This window comes from Ranitomeya variabilis, chromosome 3 (assembly GCF_051348905.1).
Source record: "Ranitomeya variabilis isolate aRanVar5 chromosome 3, aRanVar5.hap1, whole genome shotgun sequence".
In the NCBI taxonomy this organism is placed as follows: Eukaryota; Metazoa; Chordata; class Amphibia; order Anura; family Dendrobatidae; genus Ranitomeya; species Ranitomeya variabilis.
The window spans coordinates 423418315-423443339 of NC_135234.1; the positions used below are offsets into that span (position 1 = coordinate 423418315).

The 25025-nt window shown below is 45.1% G+C and overlaps 1 protein-coding gene across 1 annotated transcript in view; it reads right to left on the reverse strand.

Annotated features, from left to right (window-relative positions):
- LOC143816234 (multidrug and toxin extrusion protein 2-like) overlaps positions 1–13262 on the reverse strand; it is a 184662-nt gene extending 171400 nt beyond the window's left edge. Inside the window, exon 1 of the mRNA XM_077296370.1 lies at positions 13051–13262. Coding sequence (XP_077152485.1) covers positions 13051–13206 — 156 coding nt within the window. The 5' untranslated portion in view covers positions 13207–13262. The remainder of the gene's footprint in view (positions 1–13050) is intronic.
- Positions 13263–25025: the final 11763 nt, after the last annotated feature.

Here is a 25025-nt window from a genome sequence, read left to right on the forward strand (position 1 = left end):
CAAAAACGCCCTGTGTGAACTCACTCTAATACAGTACATTTCCTTTATGACGAACTCACAAGTCTGATAGAGAATTTAAAAACCTTGCAAAAAGATGCCTATATTGCAGGTTATATAATAGATAGACATACACTTTCCATACTTTATCACTGTAGCCTACTGGTAATCTAAAGATTACTGCATTGTTTTATCTATCATCCTTGAAAATCAAAGGGCAAATTCTATTGAGCAATCAATCTATATGACCTTTATACAGATGATTCACACAGCTAAATTAACAGTGCTGGAAAGGAAAAAAGGAATGTAAAGTATGCAATGGATATTAGACTGCAATGGCCAGAAATGTTTTCTCTACTGCTACATTATAAAAGTCAATAAAAGCAGAATAAATAGGTCCATTGAGGCCGGAGTCACACTAGAGAGTTTTACGGACGTATGAGAGGCGCAAAAACTACGCATTGCACACTGACCAATGATTCTCTATAGGGCAGCTCCTATCTGCCGTATATTTCTCAGCTGTATTTTACGTGCGTAGAAAATCACAGCATGCTGCGTTTGTCAGCGTACCGCGCAAAAAATCCACCAATGAAAGTCTATGGGGGCGAGAAAAATACGGATTACACTCGGTCCATCAGTGTGACTTACGAGAAATACGCACCGGTGTTCTATACAAAACCCGGTAATTCAGTGCGGTGTACAGTAAAATCACACTGACAGCTTAGAATACAATAGATGAAATAAATTTCTACACATAGTATACAGTACAGACCAGAAGTTTGGACACACCCTCTCATTTAAAGATTTTTCTGTATTTTCATGACTATGAAAATTGTACATTCACACTGAAGGCATCAAAACTATGAATTAACACATGTGGAATTATATACTTAACAAAAAAGTGTGAAACACCTGCAAATATGTCTTATATTCTAGGCTCTTCAAAGTAGCCACCTTTTGCTTTGATGACTGCTTTGCACACTCTTGGCATTCTCTTGATGAGCTTCAAGAGGTAGTCACCGGGAATGGTCTTCCAACAATCTTGAAAAAGTTCCCAGAGATGCTTAGCACTTGTTGGCCCTTTTGCCTTCACTCTGCGGTCCAGCTCACCCCAAACCATCTCGATTGGGTTCAGGTCTGGTGACTGTGGAGGCCAGGTCATCTGGAGTAGCACCCCATCACTCTCCTTCTTGGTCAAATAGTCCTTACATATCCTGGAGGTGTGTTTGGGGTCATTGTCCTGTTGAAAAATAAATGATGGTCCAACTAAATGCAAACTGGATGGAATAGCATGCCGCTGCAAGATGTTGTGGTAGCCATGCTGGTTCAGTATGCCTTCAATTTTGAATACATCCCCAACAGTGTCACCAGCAAAGTACCCCCACACCATCACACCTTCTCCTCCATGCTTCACGGTGGGAACCAGGCATGTAGAGTCCATCCGTTCACCTTTTCTGCGTCGCACAAAGACACGGTGGTTGGAACCAAACATCTCAAATTTGGACTCATCAGACCAAAGCACAGATTTCAACTGGTCTAATGTCCATTCCTTGTGTTCTTTAGCCCAAACAAGTCTCTTCTACTTGTTGCCTGTCCTTTACAGTGGTTTCCTAGCAGTTATTTTACCATGAAGGCCTGCTGCACAAAGTCTCCTCTTAACAGTTGTTGTAGAGATGTGTCTGCTGCTAGAAATCTGTGTGGCATTGACCTGGTCACTAATCTGAGCTGCTGTTAACCTGCGATTTCTGAGGCTGGTGACTCGGATAAACTTATCCTCAGAAGCAGAGGTGACTCTTGGTCTTCCTTTCCTGGGGCAGTCCTCATGTGAGCCAGTTTCTTTGTAGCGCTTGATGGCTTTTGCCACTGCACTTGGGAACACTTTCAAAGCTTGCCCTATTTTTCGGACTGACTGACCTTCATTTCTTAAAGTAATGATGGCCACTCGATTTTCTTTACTTAGCTGCTTTTTTCTTGCCATAATACAAATTCTAACAGTCTATTCAGTAGGACTATCAGCTGTGTATCCGCCAGACTTCTGCACAACACAACTGATGGTCCCAACCCCATTTATAAGGCAAGAAATCCCACTTATTAAACCTGACAGGGCACACCTGTGAATTGAAAACCATTCCCGGTGATTACCTCTTGAAGCTCATCAAGAGAATGCCAAGAGTGTGCAAAGCAGTCATCAAAGCAAAAGGTGGCTACTTTGAAGAACCTAGAATATAAGACACAATTTCAGTTGTTTCACACTTTTTTGTTAAGTATATAATTCCACATGTGTTAATTCATAGCTTTGATGCCTTCAGTGTGAATGTACAATTTTCATAATGATGAAAATAAAGAGGAAACCTTTAAATGAGGTGTGTCCAAACTTTTGGTCTGTACTAATATATATATATATATATATATATATATATATATATATATTTATTTATTTATATTTCATACAGAGCTAGATAGCATAAAAGCCGGTAATTCAATTGCCGGCTTTTGCTATCTCCTTATCAAACCCGACAGGATATGAGACATGGTTTACATACAGTAAACCATTAAATATCCCTTTTTTTTGCATATTCCTCACTAATAATGTTAGTAGAGTGTGTGTGCAAAATTTTGGGGCTCTGTTAAAATAAAGGGTTAAATCACGGAAAAAAACTGGCGTAGGCTCCCGCCCAATTTTCTCTGCCAGAGTGGGAAAGCCAGCGACTGAGGGCAGATATTAATAATTAATAAAATTTCTGCAGTTACAGCACCCAGAACTAAAAGAGCCACCTTGTCAGAATGCAGCATTACTGCTGCCCAAGGTGGCTTTTAGTTAAAAACGCCTGGGGGGGGGGGGAGGGGTGACAGGTTCCCTTTAACCAGGCTTAATGTCACCTTACATTAGCAAGGTGATATTAACCCCTTATTACCCCATATCCCACAGCTACTCGGGAATGGGAAGAGAGTGGCTAAGTGCCGGAATAGGCGCATCTTACAGATGTGCCTTTTCTGGGGTGGCTGGGGGCAGATGTTTTTAGCCGGAGGGCCCAATAACCATGGTCCCTCTCTAGGCTATTAATATCTGCCCTCAGTCACTGGCTTTCCCACTCTGGCGGAGAAAATTGCACGGGAGCCCACGCCAGTTTGTTCTGTGAATGAACCCTTTATTTTAACACCTAGCGCTCCCAAATTTTGCACACACAAACTACTAACATTATTAGTGACGAATATGTAAAAATGTAACGGACATGAAATGATTTACTGTATGTAAACCATGTCTCATATCCTGTCGGGTTTCATAAGGAGTTAGCAAAAGCCGGTAATTGGATTACAGGCTTTTATGCTATCTAGCTCTGTAATAAATATATATACATACTAGCTGTACTACCCGGCTTCGCCCGGGTTAATGACTGCTGTTAGCAAAATAGAATGTGATAACAAAAATTTATTCTGCACACAAAAACCACAAAACAAATAGTTAGAAATGTAATTATTAAAAGGCAAAAACTAAGCTAATAGAAGAATTTCACAACATATATTAGCTTTGTTATACTGAGAATGTCTTTGTTGCCTATATTAACCAATCAGAGCTCAGATGTAACTGTAGCAAAATAGAAGCTGAGCTGTGATTGGTTGCTATTGGCAGCCTGATAAATCCCCAGCCAACAGTAAGCCCACCCCCTGGCAGTATATATTAGCTCACACATACACATAATAGACTGGTCATGTGACTGACAGCTGCCGGATTCCTATATGGTTCATTTGTTGCTCTTGTAGTTTGTCAGCTTATTAATCAGATTTTTATTTTTGAAGGACAATACCAGACTTGTGTGTGTTTTAGGGCGAGTTTCATGTGTCAAGTTGTGTGTGTTGAGTTGCGTGTGGCGACATGCATGTAGCGACTTTTGTGAGATGAGTTTTGTGTGGTGACATGCATGTAGCAACATTTTGTGTGTCGAGTTGCATGTGACAGGTTAGTGTAGCAAGTTGTGTGCAGCAAGATTTGTGCATGGTGAGTTTTGCGAGTGACGAGTTTTATGTGTGGTGCGTTTTGAGTATGTGCAAGTTTTGTGTGAGGCAACTTTTGCATGTGGTGCAACTTTTGTACATGTGGCAATTTTTCTGTGTGTGCAAGTTTTGCATGAGGTGAGTTTTCCATGAGGTGAGTTTTGCACGTGTGGCGAGTTTTGCATGTAGCGAGTTTTGCGCGTGGCGAGTTTTGAGTGGTGACTTTTGTGTTTCGACTTTTATGTGGCGAGGTTGGTGTGTGTGTGGTGAAATGTGTGCTGAGGGTCGTATATGTGTTCAAGCACGTGGTAGTGTGTGGCGCATTTTGTGTTTGTGTTCATATCCCCGTGTGTGGTGAGTATCCCATGTCGGGGCCCCACCTTAGCAACTGTACGGTATATACTCTTTGGCGCCATCGCTCTCATTCTTTAAGTCCTCATTGTTCACATCTGGCAGCTGTCAATTTTCCTCCAACACTTTTCCCTTCACTTTTTCCCCATTATGTAGATAGGGGCAAAATTGTTTGGTGAATTGGAACGCGCGGGATTAAAATTTCACCTCACAACATAGCCTATGACGCTCTCGGGGTCCAGACGTGTGACTGTGCAAAATTTTGTGGCTGTAGCTGCGACGGTGCAGATGCCAATCCCGGACATACACACATACACACATTCAGCTTTATATATTAGACTAGCTGTACTACCCGGCTTCGCCCGGGTTAATGACTGCTGTTAGCAAAATAGAATGTGTTAACAAAAATTTATTCTGCACACAAAAACCACAAAACAAATAGATAGAAATGTAATTATTAAAAGGCAAAAACTAAGCAAATAGAAGCATTTCACAACATATATTAGCTTTGTTATACTGAGAATGTCTTTGTTGCCTATATTAACCAATCAGAGCTCAGGTTAATTAACTGTAGCAAAATAGAAGCTGAGCTGTGATTGGTTGCTATTGGCAGCCTGATAAATCCCCAGCCAACAGGAAGCCCTCCCCCCTGGCAGTATATATTAGCTCACACATACACATAATAGACAGGTCATGTGACTGACAGCTGCCGTATTTCCTATATGGTACATTTGTTGCTCTTGTAGTTTGCTTATTAATCAGATTTTTATTTTTGAAGGACAATACCAGACTTGTGTGTGTTTTAGGGCGAGTTTTATGTGTCAAGTTGTGTGTGTTGAGTTGCGTGTGGCGACATGCATGTAGCGACTTTTGTGAGATGAGTTTTGTGTGGCGACATGCGTGTAGCAACATTTTGTGTGTTGAGTTGCATGTGACAGGTTAGTGTAGCAAGTTGTGTGCAGCAAGATTTGTGCATGGCGAGTTTTGCGCGTGGCGAGTTTTATGTGTGGTGCATTTTGAGTATGTGCAAGTTTTGTGTGAGGCAACTTTTGCATGTGGTGCAACTTTTGTACATGTGGCAATTTTTCTGTGTGTGCAAGTTTTGCATGAGGTGAGTTTTCCATGAGGTGAGTTTTGCACGTGTGGCGAGTTTTGCGTGAGCCTAGTTTTGCATATGGCGAGTTTTGCATGTAGCGAGTTTTGAGTGGTGACTTTTGTGTTTCGACTTTTATGTGGCGAGGTTGGTGTGTGTGTGTGGTGAAATGTGTGCTGAGGGTGGTATATGTGTTCAAGCACGTGGTAGTGTGTGGCGCATTTTGTGTTTGTGTTCATATCCCCGTGTGTGGTGAGTATCCCATGTCGGGGCCCCACCTTAGCAACTGTACGGTATATACTCTTTGTCGCCATCGCTCTCATTCTTTAAGTCCTCATTGTTCACATCTGGCAGCTGTCAATTTTCCTCCAACACTTTTCCCTTCACTTTTTCCCCATTATGTAGATAGGAGCAAAATTGTTTGGTGAATTGGAACGCGCGGGGTTAAAATTTCACCTCACAACATAGCCTATGACGCTCTCGGGGTCCAGACGTGTGACTGTGCAAAATTTTGTGGCTGTAGCTGCGACGGTACAGATGCCAATCCCGGACATACACACATACATACATACACACATTCAGCTTTATATATTAGATATACCTGTATGTAATCTCCTGTATATAGTATATACCTGTGTGTCATCTCACCTATATATAGTATATATCTGTGTGTCATCTCCTGTATATAGTATATACCTGTATGTCATCTCCTCCTATACATAGCATATACCTGTGTCATCTCCTCCTGTATATACTATATACCTGTAGGTAATCTGCTCCTGTATATAGTATATACCTGTGTGTCATCTCCTCCTGTATATAGTATATACCTGTATGTCATCTCCTCCTGTATGTAGTATGTACCTGTATGTCATCTCCTCCTCTATATAGTATATACCTGTGTGTCATCTCTCCTGTATATAGTATATATCTGTGTGTCATCTCCTCCTGTATATAGTATATACCTGTGTGTCATCTCCCCTGTAAATAGTATATACCTGTGTGTCATCTCCTGTATATAGTATATAGCTGTATGTCATCTCCTCCTGTATTAGCCCTCGTTCACACGTTATTTGGTCAGTATTTTTACCTCAGTATTTGTAAGCTAAAATGGCAGCCTGATAAATCCCCAGCCAACAGTAAGCCCACCCCCTGGCAGTATATATTAGCTCACACATACACATAATAGACTGGTCATGTGACTGACAGCTGCCGGATTCCTATATGGTACATTTGTTGCTCTTGTAGTTTGTCTGCTTATTAATCAGATTTTTATTTTTGAAGGATACCAGACTTGTGTGTGTTTTAGGGCGAGTTTCGTGTGTCAAGTTGTGTGTGTTGAGTTGCGTGTGGCGACATGCATGTAGGGACTTTTGTGAGATGAGTTTTGTGTGGCGACATGCGTGTAGCAACTTTTTGTGTGTCGAGTTGCATGTGACAGGTTAGTGTAGCAAGTTGTGTGCAGCAAGTTTTGCGCATGGCGAGTTTTGCGCGTGGCGAGTTTTATGTGTGGTGCCTTTTGAGTATGTGCAAGTTTTGTGTGAGGCAACTTTTGCATGTGTTGCAACTTTTGTGCATGTGGCAATTTTTCTGCGTGTGGCAATTTTTCTGCGTGTGCAAGTTTTGCGTGTGGCGAGTTTTGCACGTGTGGCGAGTTTTGCATGTGGAGAGTTTTGCGCGTGGCGAGTTTTGAGCGGCGACTTTTGTGTTTCTACTTTTATGTGGCGAGGTTGGTGTATGTGTGGTGAAATGTGCACTGAGGGTGGTATATGTGTTCGAGCACGTGGTAGTGTGTGGCGCATTTTGTGTGTGTGTTCATATCCCCGTGGTGGTGTGATTATCCCATGTTGGGGCCCCACCTTAGCAACTGTACAGTATATACTCTTTGGTGCCATCGCTGTCATTCTTTAAGTCCCCCTTGTTCACATCTGGCAGCTGTTAATTTGCCTCCAACACTTTTCCTTTCATTTTTTCCCCATTATGTAGATAGGGGCAAAATTGTTTGGTGAATTGGAAAGCGCGGGGTTAAAATTTCACCTCACAATATAGCTTTGACGCTCTCAGGGTCCAGACGTGTGACTGTGCAAAATTTTGTGCCTGTAGCTGCGACGCCTCCAACACTTTTCCTTTCACTTTTTCCCCATTATGTCGATAGGGGCAAAATTGTTTGGTGAATTGGAAAGCGCGGGGTTAAAATTTCACCTCACAACATAGCCTATGACGCTCTCGGGGTCCAGACGTGTGACTGTGCAAAATTTTGTGGCTGTAGCTGCTACGGTTCAGATGCCAATCCCGGACATACATACATACATACATACATACACACACACACACATTCAGCTTTATATATTAGATATACCTGTGTGTCATCTCACCTATATATAGTATATATCTGTGTGTCATCTCCTCCTGTATATAGTATATACCTGTATGTCATCTCCTCCTATACATAGAATATACCTGTATGTCATCTCCTCCTGTATATACTATATACCTGTAGGTAATCTGCTCCTGTATATAGTATATACATGTATGTCATCTCCTGCTGTATGTAGTATGTACCTGTATTTCATCTCCTCCTCTATATAATATATACCTGTGTGTCATCTCTCCTGTATATAGTATATATCTGTGTCATCTCCTCCTGTATATAGTATATACCTGTGTGTCATCTCCCCTGTAAATAGTATATACCTGTGTGTCATCTCCTCCTGTATATAGTATATATCTGTATGTCATCTCCTCCTGTATTAGACCTCGTTCACACATTATTTGGTCAGTATTTTTACCTCAGTATTTGTAAGCTAAATTGGCAGCCTGATAAATCCCCAGCCAACAGTAAGCCCACCCCCTGGCAGTATATATTAGCTCACACATACACATAATAGACTGGTCATGTGACTGACAGCTGCCAGATTCCTATATGGTACATTTGTTGCTCTTGTAGTTTGTCTGCTTATTAATCAGATTTTTATTTTTGAAGGATAATACCAGACTTGTGTGTGTTTTAGGGCGAGTTTCGTGTGTCAAGTTGTGTGTGTTGAGTTGCGTGTGGCGACATGCATGTAGCGACTTTTGTGAGATGAGTTTTGTGTGGCGACATGCGTGTAGCAACTTTTTGTGTGTCGAGTTGCATGTGACAGGTTAGTGTAGCAAGTTGTGTGCAGCAAGTTTTGCGCATGGCGAGTTTTGCGCGTGGCGAGTTTTATGTGTGGTGCCTTTTGAGTATGTGCAAGTTTTGTGTGAGGCAACTTTAGCATGTGTTGCAACTTTTGTGCATGTGGCAATTTTTCCGCGTATGCAAGTTTTGCGTGTGGCGAGTTTTCCATGAGGTGAGTTTTGCACGTGTGGCGAGTTTTGCATGTGGAGAGTTTTGTGCGTGGCGAGTTTTGAGCGGCGACTTTTGTGTTTCGACTTTTATGTGGCGAGGTTGGTGTATGTGTGGTGAAATGTGCGCTGAGGGTGGTATATGTGTTCGAGCACGTGGTAGTGTGTGGCGCATTTTGTGTGTGTGTGTGTTCATATCCCCGTGGTGGTGTGGTGATTATCCCATGTTGGGGCCCCACCTTAGCAACTGTACAGTATATACTCTTTGGCGCCATCGCTCTCATTCTTTAAGTCCCCCTTGTTCACATCTGGCAGCTGTTAATTTGCCTCCAACACTTTTCCTTTCATTTTTTCCCCATTATGTAGATAGGGGCAAAATTGTTTGGTGAATTCGAAAGCGCGGGGTTAAAATTTCACCTCACAACATAGCTTTGACGCTCTCGGGGTCCAGACGTGTGAGTGTGCAAAATTTTGTGCCTGTAGCTGTGACGCCTCCAACACTTTTCCTTTCACTTTTTCCCCATTATGTAGATAGGGGCAAAATTGTTTGGTGAATTGGAAAGCGCGGGGTTAAAATTTCACCTCACAACATAGCCTATGACGCTCTCGGGGTCCAGACGTGTGGCTGTGCAAAATTTTGTGGCTGTAGCTGCGACGGTTCAGATGCCAATCCCGGACATACACACATACATACACACATTCAGCTTTATATATTAGATATGTGTGTGTGTGTCTCACTGACATATACACTCACCGGCCACTTTATTAGGTACACTATGCTAGTAACGGGTTGGACCCCCTTTTGCCTTCAGAACTGCCTCAATTCTTCGTGGCATAGATTCAACAAGGTGCTGGAAGCATTCCTCAGAGATTTTGGTCCATATTGACATGATGGCATCACACAGTTGCCGCAGATTTGTCGGCTGCACATCCCAAAGATGCTCCATACAAGGCAGGATGGATCCATGCTTTCATGTTGTTTACGCCAAATTCTGACCCTACCATCCGAATGTCGCAGCAGAAATCGAGACTCATCAGACCAAGCAACGTTTTTCCAATCTTCTACTGTCCAATTTCGATGAGCTTGTACAAATTGTAGCCTCAGTTTCCTGTTCTTAGCTGAAAGGAGTGGTACCCGGTGTGGTCTTCTGCTGCTGTAGCCCATCTGCCTCAAAGTTCGACGCACTGTGCGTTCAGAGATGCTCTTAGGCCTACCTTGGTTGTAACGGGTGGCGTTTTGAGTCACTGTTGCCTTTCTATCAGCTCGAACCAGTCTGCCCATTCTCCTCTGACATCAACAAGGCATTTCCGCCCACAGAACTGCCGCTCACTGGATTTTTTTTCTTTTTCGGACCATTCTCTGTAAACCCTAGAGATGGTTGTGCGTGAAAATCCCAGTAGATCAGCAGTTTCTGAAATACTCAGACCAGCCCTTCTGACACCAACAACCATGCCACGTTCAAAGGCACTCAAATCACCTTTCTTCCCCATACTGATGCTCGGTTTGAACTGCAGGAGATTGTCTTGACCATGTCTACATGCCTAAATGCACTGAGTTGCCGCCATGTGATTGGCTGATTAGAAATTAAGTGTTAACAAGAAGTTGGACAGATGTACCTAATAAAGTGGCCGGTGAGTGTATACTGTATATACTCGAGTATAAGCAGAGAATTTCAGTTCACTTTTTTGGGCTGAAAGTCCCCCTCTCGGCTTATACTCGAGTCATACCCAGGGGTCGGCAGGGGAGGGGGAGCGGCAGCTGTGTAATAATACTCACCTGCTCCTGGCGCGGTCCCTACACGTCTTTTCCTCGGCGCCGGCAGCTTCTTCCTGTAGTGAGTGGTCACATGATACCGCTCATTAAAGTAATGAATATGGACCCCACTCCATGTGACCGCTCACTACAGGAAGAAGATGCCGGCGCCGGGGAACAGACATGCAGCGACGGGGCCAGGAGCAGGTGAGTATTACGCAGTGCGCGATATTCACCTGCTCCCCGTTCCACCGTCGGCGCCGCTGTGTCTTCACGTCCTCTGCAGTGACGCTCAGGTCAGAGGGCGCGATGACGCGATTAGTGCGCACCGCCCTCTGCCTGAACGTCGGTGCAGAGGACGGGAAGACAAAGAGGCGGCCGATGGTGGAACGCGGAGCAGGTGAATATAGCAAGTGCCAGGGGCCTGAGAGGGGAGTATGTGATTTATTTAATCGCAACAACAGCATATGGGGCAAATATCTGTATGGAGCATCTTATGGGGCCATGAGCAGCATTACATGGGGCAAATATCTGTATGGAGCCATGTGCAGCATTATATGGGGCAATTATCTTTATGGAGCAGCTTATGGGGCCATGTGCAGCATTATATGGGGCAATTATCTGTATGGAGCATCTTATGGGGCCATGTGCAGCATTATATGGGGTAAATATCTGTATGGTGCATCTTATGGGGCCATGTGCAGCATTATATGAGGCAAATGTCTGTATGGAGCATCTTATGGGGCAAATATCTCTGTGAAGCATCTTATGGGGCCATAATCCACATTTGTGGAGCATTATACGGGGCAAATGTGTCTATGGAGCATCTTATGGGGCCATAATCAGCATTTGTTCAGCATTGTATGGGGCAAATGTCTGTATGGAGAATGTTATGGGGTCATAATCAACATTTGTGCAGCATTATATGGGGCACATTTTAATATGGAGCATCTTATGGAGCCCATCATAAACTGTATGGAGCATTATATGGGTCGTATTTTGTATGGAGCATCTTATGGGGCCCATAATAAACTGTATGGAGCATTATATGGGTCGTATTTTGTATGGAGCATCTTATGGGACCCATCATGAACTGTATGGAGCATTATATGGGGCTCCTGATTCAATATGGATATTCAAAAACACTTACTGATGTCTCAATTCATTTTACTTTTATTGGTATCTATTTTTATTTTTGAAATTTACCAGTAGCTGCTGCATTTTTCACCCTAGGCTTATACACGAGTCATTAAGTTTTCCCATTTTTTTGTGGCAAAATTAGGGGGGTCGGCTTATGCTCGAGTATATACGGTATATAGACTATATATGTTTTCAAGAATATTTGAACCCGTGGATCCATATGTCCATTTTGCAAGCCGGCGAGAAAATGTTGCTGTACGGATGCCATACGGATGACACACGGATACTTTTTGGAGAAAAATTTAAAAAAAAATCGCATCCTCGCATTGAATACGGAGCGCTGTTCAGGAATTTTTCTGCGTATCTCGGCCGTAAAAAAATGGACCGTATTTTTATATGTTAGGTTTGACCCTGGCCTTATCCTGGAAAAACAGTTGATCCCTTCTGCTCAGCCAATGTTCCCCAACTCTGAGGAATGGTTTTTCCAGCAGGACAATGCGCCATGCCACACAGCTAGGTCAATCAAGGTGTGGATGAAGGACCACCACATCAAATCCCTGTCATGGACAGCCCAATCTCCAGACCTGAACCCCATTGAAAACCTCTGGAATGTAATCAAGGTCTGCAAGCACTGCATTTTTTTTGTTATTTTGACCAGTTCTCATTTTCAGAAAATACAAAATTTATTGCTTGGAAATTCGGAGACATGTTGTCAGTAGTTTATAGAATAAAATAACAATTTACATTTTACTCAAAAATATACCTATAAAGAGAAGAATCAGACAAACTGAACATTTTGCGGTGGTCTCTTAATTTTTGCCAGAGGTGGGTGGGTGGGTGGGTGTGTGTGTGTGTTTTTTTATTATTATTTTTTTTTGGGGGGGGAAATAATTAAAAACTAGATTAAATGCTGTGAACTAATGACAATATATAAGCAAGTTAAATAAATATATACATGCTATACACATATATATCCCTCAATCTAGATACTAATAAATGCATATCTAGATAGGAACATATATTAGTAACATATATTAATATCTAGATTGAGAGAAATGTCATCTATTTTTTTTTCTTTTTTGTGTGTACATTATACATTTTCCCCCTCTCAATCTAGAAACTAATATATATTAGTGTCTAGACATGCATTAGTATTTAGACTGAGGGACACATATATGTATGTATACAGTGTATTATAACTTGCTTATACATCGCTAACTTGCAGCACTTAATCTGGTTTTTGGGAATATATATATATATATATATATATATATATATATATATATATATATTATCTGGCTCCTGGGATATCTCCTTCCCGCGCTATATAAATGTGAGCACTGGCACCTGGATTAATAGAGGGGGTGCATGGCTGTCACGCAGTGTCGGCGCTTACCACAGGCCCGGCCATGGCACACTGCTCTCTCACTTCATGCCGGTAGCGCAGCAGCAGCGGCCGGCGGAGCAGTATCTGTACACGGCCGGCATTCTCGGAGAAGGGCTGGCTGTCCGCCGGCATCTCCGCAGAGAGCTCTTTAGCTTCCATCATCATGAAGTCCGACCGCTGTCTACGCTACAGACGCCCCTGTCAGCTATACAGGACACCACGTGCTCTGCCAGGCCACCATATAAGGGACGAGAGGAGGCGCTGCACACCGTGCTGCTGAGGTGATGGCTGCCGGCATAACGCGGGGCTGGGAGGTCAGGGTCACACGTGCGGTATTTGGGCCACCAGAGGAGCTGTAGTGTCCCCTCAGTGGGCGCTCATTCCCAGGAAATGTAGAACTTTTGCTGGTAAAATCATGAATTCCTTCTTTTCTTCCCGTATTCCTTCCTGTTTGTACAAATCTTCAGCGCAGAATTCAGCCCCTCTTCTAGGCCTATAAATGGCACCTATTTTGTCATGGGCACACTGGGCTCTTGTTTTTGCTTACTTGGTTATTTTGGGGGGTTTGTCAGGGAATGTGCGGGCACCATTGGCGTACCTTGACACTTTCTGGCATGGCACCTAATGTACCGCTAGCTGTAGCTGGGGGCAAAGATGGTTTCCAGCCCTATCTCCATATCTTGTCGGCACGCCACATGCCTCGGTCTCTCTCACCTTCCCCAGTTAGGCTGGTTTCACATTTGCGTTTTTTACCGCTGCGTTTTTCCGCAAAAAACGCATGCGTTTTTTTTCCTATGTTTAACATTAAAAACGCATGTGTTTTTTTTTGCATGCGTGTTGCCGCGTTTGACAACGCATGCATTTTTTCCATGCTTGCGTTTTGTTGCGGAAATGCAACATGTAATTTCTAGAGGCGTTTTTTTGCCGCAAAAAAAGTATTGCTGTCTATGTAAACGCATGCGTTTTTAAGCACATGCGTTTGTTTGCGTTAAAAACGCATGCGTTTTTATAGAAAAAAAACAAGAATACACACTGATAAGCCACCCCCCACCATCAAGGTGATAAAGGGATCCAAACCCTACCCCTAACCCTAGGGATCCTAATCCTACCCCTAACCCTAGGGATCCTAACCCTACCCCTAACCCTAGGTATCCTAACCCTACCCCTAACCCTAACCCTAGGTATCCTACCCCTAACCCTAACCCTAGCTATTTCTATTTATAGTGGGTTTTCTTGTTGATTTTGATGATTGGCAGCTGTCCCACACTTCTCAGCATGCGTTTCAAAAACGCAAACGCAGGAAAAAACGCATGTAAACGCGGCAAAACGCCGCGTTTTTTTTCTGCATGCAAAAACGCATGCGTCTAAAAAAAAAAGCAGCATTTGCACGCGTTTACATGCGTTTTTTCACCACATGCGTTTGCGTTATAAACGCTGCGTTTTTAAACGCAAATGTGAAACTAGCCTTACCTGTACCGTTTAAGATCTTGGTGTCTCCATATGGCAGAAAGACCATTGTGCCTCCCACCAAATTGATAAACCACTGGGCCTACCAGTAACCTTGTAAGGAGGTTGGTGCCCATGACATTTTTTTACTGGCAATAATAATTGGCAGATTTTTTCATTCGCTGAAAAACAAATGCTCCAAAAATAACAGAGAACGTATCAGCAAATGACAAAAGCAAAGCATATTAGTAATCAGATGGCACTGAAAAATAATGAAGAGCATATCAAACTTTTATAATGACAAGGTCTCATACATATTTTAAGCACATTAGGTCTTGGCTACGACTCCAATACTCCAATATAGTTGGCACCCACATTGATCATCCATTACTAGCCCTGGCAGAGGCAAAATTTATGACGTTTTCAAAGTGAAGATTAGCAGCTCCATCGCACTGTTTCGTTGCCGCTGCTGAGTCAGCAGATTAGTTCCTATTTGAACAGTAGCTGATCAGCAGTACCTGACAACGGGTGCTAAACAGTATGATGGAGCAGTGGTGTTCCACTATGTGCACTGCTTCCAAGCTAATAGCATCTGATTGGTGGGGGTGCAGGGTGTGGGATCCCAGCTAATTTGATATTGATGTCTTATCTTGTGGATAGGTCATTAGTATAAAAGTAGTGGACCACCCCTTTAAAGAATAAGTAGGTTCTCAAAGGCTTAACTAAATTACCGGTAATTACTACTGAAGCGATGGCCGGAGGACCACCACGGTGCAGGAAGACTACTGTACACAAGATGAGGTGCAAACAACAAAGGGTAGATTTATTGGGAGGCAAGGAACAAAGTGAATGAGGAAGATGCAAACGGGTATACAATGGCAAAAGACAATTTACAAGAGTTATAAACTTTATCTTTTCCGTAAAATAGAACAGTGCTCCAACTATTACAGACTCAAAATATGTCTAACCAGCAAATGTAAACAATAAACAAGTGATGAAGTTACTCTACATATAACCTCTCTGGCCTTTACTAAGCAGGCCACACGGCTCCCGTGTACTAACTATTGAAGCCTACACTAGGCCCTAACAGGTGCACCAAACAGGAACAAACTCACGGTGATACTGGGGAATCCGATCCAGTCCCAGGGGGGCCCCCAGCAGTCTAACATGGTGGTGCGCACAGCTTTCAGCTCTGCGAAGCGTGGTCTTCTTGCTTCTGGGTCCTAGGGATGCTCCTGGAAACTGTAAATCCCTTTCTCTGTATCTTCGTGGCTTCACAAACTAGCACAGAACAGCCACCTTTGCAGTACTCAGAAAAGTCTTGCAAATTTCACAAGTACACTCCGTCCCAGGCTGTGGGACCTTTCTTGTAGCAAACAGCACAAAGTTCTCTCTGTAGCAGCTTCAGCTCAGACACACAGTTCAGGCTCAACTCCTCCCCTTATTCTAGGGCAGTTCATCTTCACCGTCTATAGCAGGGGGAAGCAGAACATTCCATCACACCAGACAAGGGGGTGCTGTCTCTTAAAGTGGCAGCGTGTAACTACTGTCCATAACAGCACTACCCTCTTACATGCCTCCCTTCTTAATGATGGTCATCCTCGGCCATCACAGCATCAAGGTCGAAGCGTAATGAAGGAACGTGCAATGCGGAAACAGCACCTATAGAGGAGGCAACAAAGTTGGAAAAACAGACAGAGCACACTGTTCTACATATCGGACAGGTGGAACCCCTGCATTAGACCTCTGGGATCTCCGGAGCTCTTGGCTGTCAGGCAAGGCTTGACTATCTTCCAGAGGAACACTTGCTGCAGGAGTCATCGTGGGCTCTTGTCTGGTCTCGTTCTCACGTGGCGGTACTGGTTCATCCATGGGATTACCATCTCTGTGCGGCTGAGGACCCCGTACATCAGGGACGGTCCACCACTCATCATCGATTTCACCATCAGGCATGACAGATTCAGGAAGTGGGGTAGCGCCTTCAGGCGACAATGGCGTAGAACAGATCTCAGAATGGCAGGGCCTCAGCATATTTCTGTGAAGTACTCTAGGGGCGGACGCCCCACTCTCAATTTGCACCTTGTAGACAGGGCCGTTAGCATACACTCGCTCGATTACTCTATAAGGCTGTACTTCCCATCTCTCACTTAGTTTTCCCTTGGGGCGCTTCTCTCTGACTAATACTCGGTCTCCGGGTTGGAGTGGTAACTCTAGAGTTGGTTTATGGCCTATATGCTCTTTTTCTTGCAGCTGCTGACCCGCCAACCGCCATATCATTTGTAGTCGTTGCCGATGCTCTTTCACCCATGAGGTGACCGTTCGCTCCATCAGCTCCTCTGGCTGTTCCAAATTCAGCTCAATGATCTCCCGTCCAGCTCTTCCAAACAGCAGTAGATAGGGGGTATAACTGTGGTGGAGTGGACCCGATTGCTGTAGGTCCAGACCAACTCTGGCAGGTAGTCTGGGTAACACGCCTTCTTATCCTCCTCCAACGTTCTCAGCATTTGAAGTAAGGTTCGGTTGAAGCGTTCACATGCTCTGTTGCCTTGAGGATGGTAAGGGGTGGTACGGGACCGCTCGATGCCATACATACAATACAGTTCTTCCATCACCTTGCCTTGGAAACAAGCGACTCGGTTGGAGTGGATGCGCTTTGGGCACCCATACACCCGGATGAAATCTTGACAGATGGCTTGCGCCGCTGACTCTGCAGTCTGATCTCTAATCGGGGTAACTACTGCGAACTTGGAGAAATGATCAGTCATCACCAAACAGTACTGTAGCCCCTGTGCCGAGTGTCCCACGAGGAGATAGTCGATCATCAAGACTTCTAGCGGTTCCTTAGTTTGTATGGTCTGGATGGGTGCTCTCTGTTCGGTACTCTTAATGAGGTCGCATACTCGACATTGCCAGCAAACCTCTTCCACCACAGACTCCAATCGGGGGCAATACACCTATCACTGTAACCATTGGTAGGTCTTTGTGGGCCTGAAGTGAGCTCCAAATTCGTGGGCTTCTCTAGCTACTTCTTGAGCCATTCTTCCTGGGATGACCACCTGCCACCTTACTTCCATATCTTTTGGCTGTTGTCTCTTGCGATATAACACTGATTCTCGCACTTCCAGTCTATCCCACTGGTGTAAGATACTCTTCAGTTCAGCGTCCAGATCATCTCTCTCTTGTTTGCCAGGCTTCCGCTTCTGAGTTACCCACCATTTCATCTGTCTCAGCACTTCGTCTTCATCCTGAACATGTCCCCATTCCTCATTGGTTCTCCCCAGGGACCGGGGTAGTGCGCAGGCCTCCCTTCTTGACTGGGCCGCAACCACTGGGGGCTTGAACTTACAAAAATCTGGGGTCTCCTCCTCTTCAAGTTGTTCACCGAGACCCCCCGCTGGAGTCTCCACAGTCACTCTTGACAGCCTGTCAGCATTTGCGTTTTCGGTAGCAGAGCGATAACGGATGGTAAAGTCAAACTTGGCTAGGCGAGCCACCCATCGTTGTTCTAAGGCCCCCAATTTAGCATTTTTAAGGAGGGCCAGAAAGCCCGCAAACTTCTCTGTCATGACCCACACCAGGGCCAGGAGCTCTAACCAGAAGGAGCTGTAATTGTGGGGGTTTCTTTCGCTGTCTCGCAGTGACCTGCTGGCATACCCGATGACTCTCTCATGTCCATCCTGTGTCTGAGAAAGTACGGCACCGAGTCCATGAAGGCTACCGTCTGTGTACAACAAGAACAGTTGATCGAAATCTGCATAGGCCAAAATCGGGGCTGAAGTAAGGGCATTCTTTATAGCCTGGAAGGCCTCGTCTTGTCTCTGGGCCCAAGGGATGTACTGGGTCTTCGGCACTCCAGCGATCCCCCTCAGCAGCTCATTCAGAGGACCCGCCACCTTCACGAAGTCTTTGACAAACCGGCGGTAGTACGCGACAAGCCCCAGAAAGGCCTAAAGTTCTCTCACCGTGCGAGGGACTGGCCACATCTGGATAGCAGCCACTTTTTCTGGTGAGGGTAGAACTCCATCTTGTGACACTATGTGGCCGAGGTACTCTATCTCTCTCTTGAAGAGGTGGCACTTCTTTGGCTTCACCTTCAGGTTATGAGCCCGCAGTCTTCCGAGTACCTGTCCAAGCCGGGCAAGGTGTTCTTCGAATGAGGCCGAAAACACAATGATGTCATCCAGATAGATCAGGGTAGCCTCAAAATTTAAGTCTCCCAAACACTTTTCCATCAGCCGTTGAAACGTGCCCGGAGCATTGGAGAGCCCGAAGGGCATCCGGTTAAACGCGAACAGTCCCATAGGGAGGATGAAGGCGGTTTTTTCTCTGTCTTTCTCTGCCACAACTACTTGCCAGTATCCGCTTGCTAGGTCCAGGGTGGAGAAGTACTTGGCTTTCCCCAATGCTGTCAAGGATTCATCGATGCGGGGCAACGGATACGAGTCTCGAACAGTGCAGGCATTGAGTTTCCTGTAGTCTACACAGAACCGGATGGTCCCATCCTTTTTCTTGACGAGCACCACCGGGGCTGCCAAAGGGCTCTGACTACTCTGCACCACTCCTGAATCCAGCATCTGCCTCAGTAATGTTTTCACCTCTTGATACATCTTGGGCGGGATCTGCCGGTATCGTTCTCGAATTGGACGAGCTTCTCCGGTCGGTATCTCATGCGTGATTGCTTCAGTAGAGCTGAAATCCTCGGCGTGACGGGCGAATTTGGCCTGATGTTCCCACAGCATAGCTTCTATTGCTTGCACACGCTCAGGGCCAAGAGCCTTCACATCCACTTCCAGTTGATTAAGGATGACCCGTCCACTCCACTCCGGGGATGGCATCTCTTCGGCCCCCACAGCAACTGCTAGGGTCCACCCCGCTCCTTCTTTCAGCGATAAAGACATCTCCTTCTGACTCACCACTTCGCCCTTATGTAGGTACACCAGGGCCAGATCTGTCCCTCGTGGCAAGGTGACCTCCCCGGGACCCACATTCAAAGCTCTTATGGGGACGTGTCCTTGCTGGACCACAGCTATTGTAAGAGCTATCATGACTTCTTGGTCCACTCCTCCGCCTACCACATGCTGAACAATCACTTCCAACCCATCAAGGTTGCGATGTGTCCCCACTGGAAGGTATACTATAGTTTCTCGCTCGGGAGGCAGGATTACAGGTTCTTTACCAGGAGCCCTGATGACCCCTACCGTCTGATAAGATGGCACACTCTTCTACGTCCCACAGACGCGGATCAGTCGTTGAAGAGCTTCTTGAGTAGGCTTATGTGTAGTAGCCTTCTTCCAATATCCAGGTCCCCGTTTGGTAAACATAACCTGATCGAGTTCCCGTAGGATATTCATCCCCAGTACGACAGGCACATCTTCTTTGATAGGCTCAGGGACTAGCAGGATCCCTTTTCTCCCCACTTCTTGCCCACAGATTCGAATATTCATCCACACGACCCCTGTGACCGGGATCGGTTGTTGGTTGGCAGCAAACAACCGGATCGATGTCTCTTTTTCTGGCTTGGCCAGGGCCTGGAAATGCTGCTTGAAATACGTTTCTGGCATCGTCGTCACTTGTGACCTGGTATCTACCAGGCAATCTACTAGAACTCCCTCAAATTCAGCACGTAGGATGGGACTCCCAGCAATCAAGTGTTCGTTATGATATGGAGCGACCTCTCTCCTCGCCTCCCCCGCAGAGTGCTGCACTACTGCGGGGGTTGGTAGTTTAACGGCGGCTTCCGCTGGCCTTGAGTATGGTTCCGACAGTGTCTAGCAAGGTGCCCCCGTCCTCCACATTCCCAGCATTGGATGCCTCCTCCTCGCCGGGGGGCACCTCGAGCCTGTCCTCGTGCCTCCGATGCCTGATGGGACGGGGCTTGCTCCCACTAATCCCTTGTCAGTCAGGCTGAAGAATGGTTGCATGAGTACGGTGGGTCAGGCTCTTGCAGTTCCCCCCACTCTTCGCTCCATCTGGATCAGTTTCTCTTGCACGTTAACAAGGGACTGCTGCAAGTCTTGCACTACCTGGACCAGCACCTCTTGATGGTTTGGGTCCCCTCTGGAATTGGCGCCCTGGACACGCATCACCCTAGATGCATAGCTCTCTTCTTTACTTCGGGCCACTGTTTCCGCCAGGATTTGACGAAACGTAAGAGCCGGATCTGCCCGGACCCGTTCTAACAGTGCTCGCTTCAAGGATGTGCTGTGCAGTCCCAGAATGAATTGCTCCCGGAGTATCCGGTCTTTAGAGCCCATGCCTCCTTTCTCTGCACCTGAGCTGTTATGATCCTCAGTGGCTTAGGATCACAAATCTAACCAGCTAAGTAGAAAATAATAGGACGAGCTCTGGGGATGTGGTAACTGGACTGACCGCAAACCTGATCCTAACTGCACACACTATAGGTAGCCGTGGAACGTTTCCTGAAATCCTAGACGTCTCTTCACGGCCTGAGAAACTGACTACCCCTAGAGAGAAAGTTAAAGACCTCACTTGCCTCAGAGAAATAACCCCAAAGATATGGAAGCCCCCCACAAATAATAACGGTGAGTTAAGAGGGAAAGATAAACGCAGAGATGAAACAGGTTAAGCAAATGAGGCCCGCTAACGCTAGATAGCAGAAAATAGCAAGGGATCTGTGCGGTCAGTAAAAAACCCTATGCAAAAATATCCACGCAGAGAATGCGAGAACCCCCACACCAACTAACGATGTGGGGGGAGCAACTCAGCACCCCAGAGCACCAGCAAGCAGGGAAATCACATATTAGCAAGCTGGACCAAACACATCATATACTAGGAAACATCTTGAACACAGATGAGCAAAAATAAGCAAACAAAACTTAGCTTCTCTTGGAGAGACTGATAACGGATGTAGACAGGAGCAATCAGAATAGCACTGAATACAACGACAACAGGCAAGGAATGAAGGACCAGGGGGATTAAATAGGAAACCTGACTAGCAGATGACGAGACAGCTGATCCCAGCCAGAAACCTGCAGAATAACAAAAAGAGCCACCAGGGGGAGCCCAAAGAGAGAACTCACACAGTACCACTCACGACCACAGGAGGGAGCCCGGAAACAGAGTTCACAACACTGAGCTAACACTTCTTGCAGTGCTGTTGGAATACTGAGAAAATCCTTCTTCTTCCCGCTGCAGCCTAGAGAAAAATTTGGCGTGAAGATGTCCCGCGCTAGCTGTCTCGCCGTAGATCTCTTCCAGGAACTTCACTAGCTCCTTCAGGGTACTACGGATGAGTTCTGGTTGTAGGCAGACGTTTCTGCGGGCTTCTCCCTCTAGGGCAGTTAAAGCGATGTCCGCTTCAAGGTCTGGGCTGATGTTATAAATCTTCAGGGTGCTTTGCAGCCATGACACCGAGTCGGACAGTGGCATATTATTGCCGTCAAACTTTGGTAGCACATTAAATATGGTGCCCATACTAAGTGTCCTTGCAGGGGTTCCACCAATGCCCACAGCATCTCCATTAACATTAGCATTCCCGCCACTGCTGTCTGCTGCCTCCATCCTGGTGACAGTACCCTGCTCGCAGCGCCACTTGAAGCGATGGCCGGAGGACCAACACGGTGCAGGAAGACTACTGTACACAAGATTAGGTGCAAACAACAAAGGGTAGATTTATTGGGAGGCAAGGAACGAAGTGAATGAGGAAGATGCAAACAGGGGTATACAATGGCAAAAGACAATTTACAAGAGTTATAAACTGTATCTTTTCCGTAAAATAGCACAGTGCTCCAACTATTACAGACTCAAAATATGTCTAACCAGCAAATGTAAACAATAAACAAGTGATGAAGCTACTCTACATATAACCTCCCTGGCCTTTACTAAGCAGGCCACACGGCTCCCATGTACTGACTATTGAAGCCTACACTAGGCCCTTACAGGTGCACCAAACAGGAACAAACTCACGGTGATGTTGGGGAATCAGATCCAGTCCCAGGGGGGCCCCCAGCAGTCTAATATGGTGGTGCGCACGTGGTGGCTTTCTGTCAGCTCTGTGAAGCGTGGTCTTCTCCTTGCTTCTGGGTCCTAGGGATGCTCCTTGAAACTGTAAATCCCTTTCTCTGTATCTTCGTGGCTTCACAAACTAGCACAGAACAGCCACCTTTGCAGTACTCGGAAAAGTCTTGAAAATTTCACAAGTACACTCCGTCCCAGGCTGTGGGACCTTTCTTGTAGCAAACAGCACAAAGTTCTCTCTGTAGCAGCTTCAGCTCAGACACACAGTAGGGCAGTTCATCTTCACCATCTATAGCAGGGGGAAGCAGAACATTCCATCACACCAGACAAGGGGGTGCTGTCTCTTAAAGTGGCAGCGTGTTACTGTCCATAACAGCACCACCCTCTTACACTACCACACAATATGAGTCAGACATCAGGATACCAGCAGGGCTGAAGGTCTCCTGACCATTGATTGTGTAGATACTGAGCAGTATTGTTGATTGGAAACAACTTTTCACTAATTAGAAGTTCTGATTACAAATAGTGATAACTAGAAAGAGTAGAAAGCCACCTCTGGAGCAAGCAACATGACCCTATGGGAGGTCTAGGGCTAGAATAGACAATGAACCAGAGCATTGCGCACAGGAGGCTCTTCAACTGACCATTAAAGAATTGGGTTACTGGAAGGTAGTGATTAGGGGAACACACTAACACAGATCAGTTGCAGGGTATAGGACACAAATGGATGCCTTAGAAATAGAGAAGAAAGGTGAAGAGAGCTCCTTTATCACTCTACAGTTTACAGCAATGATGACCTTAAAGCTCAGTTGAAAGTCCCAACAGTATATAGGGAGCTATGAAGGCATTTTACCGTAGCTAAGGGAATATGGACCATCATACTGTGTTAAGGGGGTTATGGGGTATCAAACTGTATAATGGGCTATGGGATATTATACCCGGTATAGGGGATATGGGGCAATATATTGTGAATGGGGGGTTATGGCTCCCGAGAACTCTATTTGCGCATGTGCCACCTCCGGTGATCATTTTGCCAAAGTCAAATTAATTGAAAGCCATGGAAGTGTGGGGGCTCTAAGTTTTCATAAAATGTCCCCCGCACCGCCCAACACCCCGTTCTACCAACCTGGGACCCGCAGCATCGCACCTCTGGACACCCCCACCTCCCATCATGGAGTCTGTAGCATCGCTGCACTCCTGCCGCTGCTGGCAGCTTCCTACAGCAGCAACCGTGCCTCCTGGGACCCGCTTCACCGCTGCCACCACTCCCCGTAAGCTACCGCAAAAGCAGACTATAAGACGCACCACCATTTACTGTAATTAAAAAAATGTTTTTCCTATTTTCCTCCTCAAAATTTGGAGTGCACCTTATAATCTGGTGCATTTTATAATCTGGAAAATATTGTCATATATTGTCATTTTTTACATTTTAATCCCTTTATCCCTGAAGGTGGTTTGCACGTTAATGACCAAGCCAATTTTTACAATTCTGACCACTGTCAATTTATGAGGTTATAGCTCTGGAACGCTTCAACGGATCCCACCAATTCTGAGTTTGTTTTTCCGTGACATATTGTACTTCATGATAGTGGTAAAATTTCTTCTATCTGACTTGGTTTATTCGTGAAATAAACGGAAATTTGGGGAAAATTTTGAAAATCACAGACATATGCCATGGAAAATAGTTAATACATAACATTTCTGACATTTCTACTTTAAATCAGCACAATTTTGGAACCACTATTTTTTTTTAGGAAGTTGTAAGGATTAAAACTTGACCAGTGATTCTTCATTTTTCCAACAAAATTTACAAAACCATTTTTTTAGTGACCACATCACATTTGAAGTGACTTTGAAGGGTATATATGACAGAAAATACCCACAAGTGACACCATTCTAAAAACTGCACTTCTCAAGGTGCTCTAAACCACTTTCAAGAAGTTTATTAACCCTTTACATGTTTCACAGCAATTAATGGAATGTGAAAGAAAAAAATGAACATTTAACTTTTTTCACTAAAATGTTACTTTAGACCCTAATTTTTTATTTACTCAAAGGCAGCAGGAGAAATTGGACCCCAAAAGTTGTTGTGCAATTTCTCCTGAGTACGCTGATACCCCATATGTAGGAGAAAGCCATTGTTTGGGTGCATGGCAGAGCTCGGAAGGAAAGGAGCACCATTTGACTTTTTCAATGAAGAACTTACTGGAATTGAGAGTGACGCCATGTCGTGTTTGGACAGCCCCTGATGTACATAAACAGTGGAAACCCCCCATGAGTGACCCCATTTTGGAAACTAGATCCCTTAAGGAACTTATCTAGATGTGTGGTAAGCACTTTGAACACCCAAGTGTTTCACAAACACTTTCATAACATAGAGCCATGAAAATAAAAAAATATATTTTTTTCCACAAAAAATGATCTTTTCACAAATGTAACTAGAGAAATTTGACCCCAAAAGTTGTTGTGCAATTTCTTCTGAGTACGCTGATACCCCATATGTAGAAGAATGCCATTGTTTGTCTCCTGCATTCTAACTGCATAGAGGGAACCTGGCTTTC